This window comes from Pseudorasbora parva, chromosome 18 (assembly GCF_024679245.1).
Source record: "Pseudorasbora parva isolate DD20220531a chromosome 18, ASM2467924v1, whole genome shotgun sequence".
NCBI classification, from domain to species: Eukaryota; Metazoa; Chordata; class Actinopteri; order Cypriniformes; family Gobionidae; genus Pseudorasbora; species Pseudorasbora parva.
Window position 1 is genome coordinate 11,108,197 of NC_090189.1, and position 12,098 is coordinate 11,120,294.

General features: G+C 37.7%; 1 protein-coding gene across 9 annotated transcripts in view; it reads left to right on the forward strand.

The window, feature by feature from the left end:
• The window catches only part of mapk10 (mitogen-activated protein kinase 10), a 91,653-nt gene that overhangs the window by 35,441 nt on the left and 44,114 nt on the right, over positions 1 to 12,098 (forward strand). For all 9 annotated transcript variants that reach the window (XM_067424635.1, XM_067424633.1, XM_067424638.1 and 6 more), the window contains one exon: positions 6,232 to 6,401. In XM_067424635.1, the coding sequence (XP_067280736.1) occupies positions 6,232 to 6,401 (170 nt within the window). The remainder of the gene's footprint in view (positions 1 to 6,231; positions 6,402 to 12,098) is intronic.

Here is a 12,098-nt window from a genome sequence, read left to right on the forward strand (position 1 = left end):
AAAAGAAGCCATATCTAAACATGATCCAGAAGCGCAGGCATTTTCGCTGAGCCAAGGCTCATTTAAAATGGACTGTGGCAAAGTGGAAAGCTGTTCTGTGGTCAGACGAATCAAAATGTGATTTTTTTGGGAAAACTGGGACGCCATGTCATTCGGACTAAAGAGGACAAGGACAACCCAAGTTGTTATCAGCTTTCAGTTCAGAAGCTTGCATCTCTGATACCATGGGGTTGCATGAGTGTGTGTGGCATGGGCAGCTTACACATCTGGAAAGGCACCATCAATGCTGAAGGTATATCCAAGTTCTAGAACAACATATGCTCCCATCCAGACATCGTCTCTTTCAGGGAAGACCTTGCATTTACCAACATGACAATGCCAGACCACATACTGCATCAACTACAACATCATGTCTGCGTAGAAGAAGGATCCCAGTACTGAAATGGCCAGCCTGCAGTCCAGATCTTTCACCCATAGAAAACATTTGGCACATCATAAAGAGGAAGATGCGATGAAGAAGACCTAAGACAGTTGAACAACTAGAAACCTGTATTAAGCCCCGTTTCCACCAAAATTACCCGGAACAATTTGTACCAGGAACTTTTTTACAGGAACTTTTCTCCCCCCAGACCTGCAACTGTCTGCATTTCGACCGCGATCTAAAGTTCCGTGAAGATTAGGCAAATTAGTCCGGTGATGTAGGACTGCACGCGACTGCTCCTCCAAGTCAGTGACGGACAGTAATCATTTTTTCGTGTACCGATTGAAAGACTGTTTACATGAGACGTTATCTAAACCGATCTGGTGTTTACATGTGATGACTTTCAATCGCAATCATTTTGTCACATGCAGTTTGTCTGCCGCATCAAAAAGGCCAACGCTGTTTTCTCCAGCAGCTGAATGTGATAACTGTAGCCATAGCAACTCTTAACGGCCACCAGGACTAATACAGTATTATATAATAAGCTATTTATTTGTTGTAAAGTGTAATAATCATCTCAGAAAAAAAAAATTCTTCTGTCAGGCGCAGTTAAAGTAAAAACTGCCTGGGGCAATATACGCTGTGTCATTATTCCAACATTATCTTCATAACTTACGAAATAAAAAGTTTACCCCTCAGAAAATGAGCTTTCCTCTGTTGTCAACATGAGCGCGGCGCGCGCTGTCACGTCATGTAAGGACGCACACTTAAAAGTAATCGGTCAGGTCGTTTACATGGTGTAAAATATAGACTGTAAAAAAATGAATAACAAGTATGGAAGAGATTCAAGCTGTGCTGCTTTTGCTGGTTATGTATAGGTTTACTAAAGAGGTAATTAACAACGACAGAAAAGAGCACTAATATGCAGATTCAGCAGCATGCAGCATATTCAGAAAGCTTGTAAAGCTAGATTTAAAAAGACAATGTATATTATTATCAGCTATTACGGACATTGCACGTGAGATGGCTGAGACAAACGCGCGCCATCAGACAGAGAGCAAGACTGATACTTACCTGAACGCAGAACGAACCTTGCAAAAGACTTTTAAAAATGGCGGTTGAAATAAAATGCTGCGTGAGCTCAACCAATCAGCATGTTCAGCGCCCAAGTCCCGCCCTCGAAAGTTCCTGAACTTTGAAAAAGTACTACCTTGCGAGCAGAGCCGTTTGGAGGGGGAAATATTTGCCCGGAACTTCATTTAGACCCTGGTTCCTGCGGTCTAAACACACCGAGTACCACCCAAAGTTCCTGGTTCCTGGGTAAAGTTCCTGTGGTGGAAACGCGGCTTAAGACAAGAATGGGAGAACATTCCTATTCCAAAACTTGAGCAACTTGTCTCCTCAGTCCCCAGACATTTGTAGACTGTTATATAAAGAAGAGGGGATGCCACACAGTGGTAAACATGGCCTTGTCTTAACTTTGTTGAGATGTGTTGATGACATGAAATTTAAAATCAACTTATTTTACTCTTAAAATTATAAATTTTCTCAGTTTAAAAATATTATATGTAATCTATGATGTATTCTGAATAAAATAAAGAAATTTGAAACTTCCACATCATTGCAATCTGATTTGTACACAATTTGTAGTGTCCCAACTTTTTTGGAATCGGGTTTGTACTATATTGTAACTCATTTCCTCAAATAATACAGTGAAGGCACAATGATTCAATATCAGATTACATATCTGAATGCTGTATATTTTCTTGTTAAATGATGGTGTTACATAATGAAACCTTTGCTTAATATGAAGTACATTATCTATTCTCAGATACACAGTAATCACAGTAGCACAGCAAAACATTCAATGAATCCCCTCATATTTTCTTTGGGTTTCATGTCCTTCAGTCTTTCATTTGGGCTTTAAATTATCCTCATCACCTGTCAGAAAAACCTTGGGTGAGACATACAGATCACAGGTCAAGAGGACAATAGGCGGAGTTGACTAGTGGATAAAGATTTAACCAAAGGTAGGTTGTAGGATAAAATCCCAGAAGGGTTGATCCATGAATCAACACTGTGCCCTTGAGCAAGACACTTAACCTCTGTGTCCTCCACAGGGACTGTCACTGTTGGTCACTTCAAATAAATATGTCTGCTAAATGACTCAATGATAAAAGACTCCTCAACCAAGTGTGTTTCATATCCCTAAAAGTGTATCAGCTTGGCTCCAGGCTACTTACTATATGGGGCATGAGAGATTTGACACACAACTGACTCCAGTATTTTTTATGCTAGCATGTCGGTAAGCTAACAACGCAATACTATAAATTCAATGCTAGCAAACATATTGGGTAAAAGAGTCAATTTTTACTTAATATTCTATATCTATTCATAAAAAAACTATTTTACTCTATAATTTTTCAGTTTGCTATGAATTTATGCTTTTGTATTTACAAACAATTACTAAATAAACTGGAAAAAGTTATGTTTTCTAATGCCTTTACTTTATTCTTTCACCATCTGTGGGCAACACTTAGCATGTTAGCCAGGGTTCAGAGGGCCAAATGCAAGTAAAAGTCAGCGTTGAAATGGTGTTACTCGCCAGTTGCCCGGTAACTTTTTTTTTGTCCGAATTTTGACAATGCATGTTTGTGAGAATGTGATAGGGCTTAGTGTGATCAGGTTATGATGTATTTATATAAATGCACTATATTGCCTAAATTATTCGGACAACCCTCCAAATCATTGAATTCAGGTGTTCCAATCACTTCCATGGCCAATTCCATGCAGACACTTCTACAAACATTTGTGAAAGAATGGGTCACTCTCAGGAGCTCAGTGAATTCAAGCGTGGTACTGTGAGAGTTTGCCACCTGTTCAATTCCCATTCGTGAAATTTCCTCATTAATAAATATTCCATGGTCATATTTTAGTGATATTATAACAAAGTGTAAGCAAATGGGAACAACAGCAACTTAGCCACGAAGTGGTAGGCCACGTAAAACCCCAGAGCGGGGTCGGCGCATGCTGCACAGTTAACATTCAGCAGATTCAATAGCTACAGACTTAAATACCTTAAAACTTTGTGTGGCTTTCAGATTAGCTCAAGAACAGTGCATAGAGTGCTTCATGGAATCGGTTTAAATGGCCAAGCATCTCCATCCAAGACTTACATCCCCAAGTCTAATGCACAGTGTTGGATGCAGTGGTGTAAAGCAGGGGTTTTCAAATCATTCCTGGAGCCTCCCCAGCACTGCACATTTTGGATGTCTCCCTTATTAGTGTCTTATTTAACACAGCTGTATTAACTCATCAGCTGATTAGTTTAGTACTCCATGAGCTGAGCTGGGTGTGTCCAATAAGGGAGATATCCAAAATGTGCAGTGCTGAGGAGGCTCCAGGAATGGTTTTGAAAACCCCTGGTGTAAAGCACCCTGCCACTGGTGTGGACTCCAGTTCTCTGGAGTAACAAATCACACTTCTCTGTCTGGAAATCTGATGGACAAGTCTGGGTTTGCCGGTTGCGAGGAGAACGGTACTTATCTGACTGCATTGTGCCAAGTGTAAAGTTTTGTGGAGGGGGGATTATGGTTAGGGGTTGTTTTTCAGGGGTTGGGCTTGGCCCCTTAGTTCCAGTTTAAGGAATTTTAATGCTGTAGCATACCAAGACATTTTGGACAATTTCATGCTCTCAACTTTGTGGGAACAGTTTGTGGATGGCCCCTTCCTGTTACAACATGACTGCACACCAGTACTCAAAGCCAGGTCCATAAAGACATGAATGAGTGAGTTTGGTGTGGAGGAACTTGACTGGCCTGCACAGAGTCCTGGCCTCAACCCGATAGCACACCTTTGGGATGAATTAGAGCGGAGAGCGCGAGCCAGGCCTTCTCGCCCAACATCAGTGCCTGACCTCACAAATGCACTTCTAGAAGAATGGTCAAACAAAAATTCCCACAAACACACTCCTAAACCTTGTAGAGAGCCTTCCCAGAAGAGTTGAAGCTGTTATAGGTGCAAAGGGTGGGCCAACTCCATATTAAACCCTACGGATTAAGCAGACGTCCCAAAACCTTTGGCAATATAGTGTATATAGTCGGATGTGTGTTTCAGTGTAAAGCACAGCACTATGTTAATTTTTAGTTTCAGTTATTTTATTTTTTATAATTTCATATATAAATATATACATCACATGCCTGCATTTAGAGTTTTTGCTTAAAATGCCATCTAGGCTGCTCACTAGGTTTTGGAACAGAACTAATTTCACCAAAATAATGCAACCAAACCATTCTATGTGTGACTATCCCTGGTTTCAATAAAAGGCAGCAATTACCGCAAATCTTAGCTCATTAGGTTCAAATTAGCCCTGTCAGTTTAATAGAAGGGCACTGCAGGGTGACTCCCATGATGAAGATAGACTTTGTGAAGCACGTACACACACACACACACACACATATATATATATATATATATATATATATATATATATATATATATATATATATATATATATATATATATATATATATATATATATATATATTTATTTCTATATGCATATTGCGCTCTCTCTCTCTCTCTCTCTCTCTCTCTCTCTCTCTCTCTCTCTCTCTCTCTCTCTCTCTCTCTCTCTCTCTCTCTCTCTCTCTCTCTCTCTCTCTCTCTCTGACTAATTACCATTTTAGCTTGTAAAATTATGTGGACATCTTCCTCATTTGGTATACCCAAAATATATTCACTATGTGACAGTTAGTACAATCGATTACACAGTTGGCCCTTGTGCCGTCGCTGGAATGAACTCCAGAACGAAGAGACCCCTGATAACCTTGATAGTGTGATTGAATATATATCTGAGATATTCAGCCAAGCACAGATAAGATACTCTCTCCAGTAGCGAAACTAAAATGTGTAGATGTTGTGCGCTTGTACCCTGCTAAGGAAAATATGTTCTCTGAACGTTTTGCTAATGTTGCCATTAGGTTATGAAAACTTTATCTCTGAATATCTTCTGAATGTTCAAAACCTTTTTTTTCCCCTCTCTCTTGGTTATACAATCGTTAAGGGAACATTCCATTTGATCATTTTGCAAATATTTCAGAAATGTTACCTTTTAATGTTCTTTAAAAAATGTTTCGACTAAAACTAAACAATGTATAAGCAACGTTTTTGTGCTGAAGTTTTATCAAAAAACAGAACGTTACCCAAAACATTTCAACATAATTTCAAATCCCTTACAACTTACATTTTTATCTCACAACTGCAATATGAAACATTACATCTTAGGTATTGTATATTGTATTGTAATTGTTTCACAATTACAATATGTTGGTTCTCCATGTTTAATATTCTTATTTATATTCTGGCTTATTCTGGCTTTATATCTGTAGATATAAAGACTTGCTGTGGCCTCTGCTCAAATTGCTTATAGTAATATTTGTAATATATTCCTTCACGCATTTGTGACACCTCATTTCATATAATTATTTTAATATAGTTGCTTAGTGTGTCGTTTGGCCTAAATATCAAGGTCTATGTGTATCTGTCAGCAAATCATTTAAGCAAACTGTGGTTTTACAGCGTTAAATTGGTTTTCATATCTTGTGCTGATGAAGAGAATACAAACAGTTTTATCCATACCTCTTCACACTGTTTACATTACTATTGAGGTGAATCATAAAATCGTCTGCACAGGTTTTTATGACTTATTTAAACATAGCCTGCAAGTGCTTTGGAGCTGCTTATCAACTGTCTAAACACAAGTTATATGATGCTCTCAGCTCATACATCCATCTTTTTTCTCCACACAGGGGTTTGGCAAACAAGTTGATGTTTCTTACATTGCCCAGCATTACAACATGAGCAAAAGCAAAGTGGACAACCAGTTCTACAGCGTGGAAGTAGGAGATTCCACCTTCACGGTTCTCAAACGGTACCAAAATCTAAAGCCCATTGGTTCTGGGGCTCAGGGAATAGTGTGGTGAGTACCCATGGTGCACCGCGTTGTGTTTTTATCGTGAAATATGTCCTTATGAATGTCTCAAAGGCGTTGAATTTTAAAAGCAATATTTTGGGGGGTTTCTTGGCTGGGTGTGTGATGAATCGCAGTTCCCAGTAGACCACGGCTAATTTGGATCCGAGATCAGAAAAGAGCCCATCTGCTAATTGCGCTTCACAAAATTCAGAGCTTATGATTTTTGCAATGAAAATGGGTGGACTCGACGAGGCTGGCTGTTTCCCTCCCCTAGTCCTCTTTCCTTGCGTCTCAGTATCAGTGGCCGCAGTACGTTTGTTGCGGAGAAGGCATAGAGGCAGGACTGGACTGTTAATGACGTTGTTGATGTGTTCTGGCTGGTTTGCTGGCTGCGGTAATCGTGCCTGCTAGACGGACAACCCTGATCTAATTTAGCTTCCTCTCCTCAGCAGCAGTCACATGATGTAGCATGGCAGCTGTATTAGCCTAACAAACGCAACATCATTCTCCAGAGAGAGAGCGAGAGGGGCAAAAGAAGGACAGTTAGTAAGGACAGGACTGTGGAAAGTCACATGTCTTCCACGGAGCCTGATGAAACTGGTTGTGGTTAGGTTACATTGCTATGCAATGTTTTAAATGCTAGTTTACTGTTTTGTTTGAATGTTTGAAAAAATGGTTGGTTTAACTTAAAAAAGTAAGTAACCCGGTTGTCTTAAAAATTTTAGTTTATTGAAATAGAAAATTTGAGTTGATACAATGAAGGAAATTTGTTAAATAAATAGAAACTCAAAATATTATTGTATCTGAACCACTTAACAAATGTGATAAATCATGAAAATAGCACTGTTTGGCATGTTTCACTGCATCTTCAAAAATAAAACACACTCACAATTACCCAATATGCTTACAAAATAAGTATTTTAATAATATTTAAAAATATACTTTTAATAATATTTTAATAAAGGTTGTCGAATCTCAAAAAATGTTCATTGTATTAACATTGAAATAAAAAATTTAATTTCAATGAACTCAAAATTTTAAGGAAACCAGGTAACTTTTTTTCTAAATAATTTTTACAGTGTAGCAATCTGCGCAAATATCTGGCAATTTACGATGACAGCCGGTTTACATACAACGACAATAAGTAAATTGTGATGATTCATACGTCATTCGCTCAGAAATTGCAGTAACACTTTATTTATTTATTTATTTTTATTTTTTTATTTAAAAACAAAAAAATAAAACACTTTATTTAAGGGTGACGTAGTTATTGTTACTACATGTACACTGTAAAAAATTATTTAAAAAATAAGTTACCATGGTTGCCTTAACATTTTGAGTTCATTGAAATTAAAAAGTTGAGTTAATACAATGATCATTGTTGAGAATGGACAACCTTTATTCAAATATTATTAATAATGATATTAAGATTTTGTAAGCATTTTGGTTAATTGTGTGTGTTTTAATTGAGATGACGCAGTGACACATAATTTATCAATTTTTTAATGTGGTTTAGATACAATAATATTTTGAGTTTATATTTATTAAACCAATTTCCTTAATTGGATCAAGTCATATTTTTAATTTCAATAAACTATAAATATTAAGACAACTAGGTTACTTACTTTTTTAAGTTAAACCAACACAATTTTACAGTGTAGCTACTATAGTAATAACAGCAAATTATGCATAATTACAAGTAACTGACCCTAAACCAAACCCTAACCGTAACATCTAAAGGTACATTTAATTAAACAGTTAATAAATATTACTCATTACTTATTTAACGGCACAATATGTCGAATTTTCATCCAAAAAATACTTGAACAGTGTTATATATTTTTAGTTGACTATATTCCAAATGTTTTCAAGAATGTTTAAATCCAGAGAGATACGCAATTTTAACCAGAACACAGACCGTGTCCGTGCGTCGCCTATTAATGACATCATACCCGTGTTACCCTCGATTTTCGGTTTATTTTGTAGAAACCATGAAAACACCAAGGGCGCTTTAAGATATGATGTGCTTTATTAGACAAGGGAGCAACTGTTTGGAGACATTTATAGACACAAAAGTAATTATTGTACTGTAATATAGCTTTTTCTCTGTCCTACAACGTTTTTAAAATGTATTGTATGACATTCCGTCCAGCATTTATTAATATGATTACGCTCGTCTCTCATTAGCAGTCGCTCCAGCGGCCTTGCTCAGCTCCACAACACTCTGTCCTGCTCTGCTTCATACTACAGTAACGTTAATAAACCGCATAACCGTCCTATCCCGATTCTTTTCCACCGGCTGTGAGGTAAAGAAAACCAATCCCAAGATTCCACGCTCAATCTCGGCGTCATCAAACTACGCCTTTGATTTGAATAGGCGCCCGCTAGCGGCGAAAAAATACATAGTGTGCCTTTAAGTACAATGTAACTTCATCACCTTAAAGGGGGGGTGAAACACTCAGTTTCAGTCAGTGTCATGTCAATCTTGAGTACCTATAGAGTAGCATTGCATCCTACATTTCTCCGAAAAGTCTTTATTTTTTTTATAATTATATAAGAAAGATGCGCTGTTCCGAGTCTTTCCGAAAAAAGCCGAGCGGGTGGGGGCGTGTCGTGTGAGCGGAGCTAAATAATGACGTGTGCAGCAGCGCGCTGCTATTGTGTTGAGTGCGTCGAGTGCGTCGTAAAGCTGTGTCATCCCTAACAGCGGGGAAAAAACTTTATTCAAAATAAAAATATGGCTTTTAATCAGATACAGCCATACATCTATGATCCGGAATCAGACCCAGAGGCTGCAGTTGAACAGGAGCAGCAGCAAAAACGACTAGAGCAGGACGTCTCTATGTGGTACAAGTTATACACTAACTATATAATATGCTTAGCGGCTTGTGTTATTTACATATTTATACTTGAATTATATCGTCGTATTTTTGTCTTTGAAGGTGTACATGTGGGAAGTGCAGTTGTGCACGTGTGTTTGTGTGTTTACGCGTGGTTTGTGTAGACAGGTTAAGTTAGTGTTTACATAGAAAGACACGGAATAGTAGCGCATTTGAATGAAGAAGCGTGCTTATTTAGTTCAACATATTTCCCCCCTCTTTGTGTATTGTTGAGTGCTTTTACAACACACAAACATAAAGTTACACATATAGTGGCCAGCTAAACAAATGTACACGCACTACACATCGCATGCTCCATTGATCAATTTCTATATATAGTAATATATATAGTAACTATACGTGATCATGTTTGGGCTACTTGATGAGCATAGACACAGACAATTGAAGCAGTCTAACTCACCGCCCGCGGTTCTAACGTTGGGACTGCTTCATCCTTCAGCATTAGGCTATTGGAAAATCCTGTGTCGAGCTGGGCCTTGTTTATGAAACAGTCGGCACCGAAATGCAGCGAACAGATATAAACATTCGCGCAACTCAGTTGCTGATCCGGAAAAGCAAATTACATCCACTGTTGCCTTACCGCGGGGTTTTGGGGGAATCTGTGCAGGACTGTCTTGGTCTGGCAACCAAAAACGCACTTTTTGATGTCATTGTTAATTGTGCACATTACCTGTGCAGCGCAGCCTACGGGCGCTTTGATGGGCATAGCCTGTTGCTTTCGCTCTCTCCCTCTCTCTCTCTCCCTCTCTCTCTCTCACACGCTTCCGGTAGAATTGTCCGTAAGGCCCATACAAGGAAATTCCGCCCCCATTAACGTCAAAGGGGACGCATGATCTCAAAAAACTTGCCGAAACTTATGACTAACCGGAAGTAGTATTTTTGACAAAGAAATACTCCCATCAAACGTCCACCTTAACTTTTGAAACTTTGTCCATGTTTAGTATGGGATTCCATGTCTTTAACAGTGTAAAAAGATCAGTATGCATGAAACAGCATTTCACCCCCCCTTTAAAATAAAGTGTAACCAAAATTGCTTGTAATTTTCACAAACAATCTGTAACACACTGAATTATGAATTCTGAAGTATTTCAAAAGACAAATAGTATGTTCTTGTAAAAATCCTTAGCTTTATTTGCAACTTTTTTGCAGTGTGCCATTTTGATTTTAGAATATAATTACTTCTATTAAACGTTTAGAATAATCATTTCTGCTCACCAAGGTTTCATTCATTAGTAAAAACAGTAATACTGTGAAATATTATTACAATTTAAAATAATTGTTTCTATTTTTAATATATTTTCAAATGTAATATACAGTATTCATGTGATGACATGGCTGAATTTTCATTCTAATATGCTGTGTCCTCAAGAAACATTTCTTATTCAATGTCGAAAACAGTTTATGATAACCGAGCTGCAAATCAGCATATTAGAATGATTTCTGACACTAAAGAGGAGTAATGATAATGAAAATTCAGCTTTGTCCTCACAGGAAAAAATTACATAAGAAAATGGATAAAAATAGAACATAGTTATTTTAAATTGTAATATATTTCACAATATTGATCAAATAAATGCAGCCATGTTGAGCATTAAAAAACTTATTTTAAAGTAGTGTATGTATTTATTTTCATTAAACAAACCAAACATTTATCAAATGATTAAGTACGCCGGTTAGGTTGTCGCAAAGTTATCATGAACATTCTCACGGCATAGTTTAGCTAGCTGGATCTGCGGAGTTATTAAACGGATCCATCATATCATTCGCTGTGCATGTTGGAAAGCTACATGCTGAATATTTAGATGACGCAGTGCTGCTTTCCTCAGAGTAATAGAGCTATGAGCATCTGGCATCGTGCTGCTGCTGCTGCTCCTGCTCCTAAAGGTTTGCTCGCTAATAATTTATCATATCACACACACACACACACACACACACACACACACACACACACACACACACACACACACACACACACACACACACACACACACACACACACACACACACACACACACACACACACACACACACACACACACACACACACACACACACACACACCAATTTCCTGACTATGTATGCCTACAGAAAATGAGCGGCTTGCAGGACTCTCTCCTATATTACATTTTGGATAAAAAGGTGTGCGCTAAGAAAGTAAATGTATAAGTAAATACATCTAGACAAACAAACAGCATGCTCAACGACATTATGAACAAAAGCAAATGTATCGCACTTTGTTTTGAATTATATGAAGCATTATGCAATACAAAGGCAATTTCTCAACAATCAAAAAAGATGCTGTCAGACTCTATGGGGATTTTTGGGCCCAAATAATGGAAGAAAGCAATGTTTTTTCCACATTTTTGTGTTTCACTGACGGTAGCTTTAGTCCTCGTTACTGTACAAGATCTGTCACAGAGCCGTTGGGATATTAATCATTCAGGAAATCAAGTGGAAAAGTGAGGGTCTTTATTCATATTGTAAATGAAACAACTGCATAAGTATATTGCATTAGTTTTATGCATGTACTACTCAAAAGTCTGGGGTCATAAGATTTCTATATCAAATAAATGCTTTTCTATTCATTAAAGTATGCTGGGAAATAATGCATCACAGCTGCACAACTGTTTTCAACATTGATAATAAGAAGAAATGTTTCTTGAGAACAAAATCAGCATATCAGAATGATTTCTGAAAAATCATGAGACTGAAGATTGGAGAAAATTCAGCCTTGCCATCACAGGAATAAATTACATTTTGAAATATATTCAAATAGAAAATAGTTATTTTAACTATTGAAATG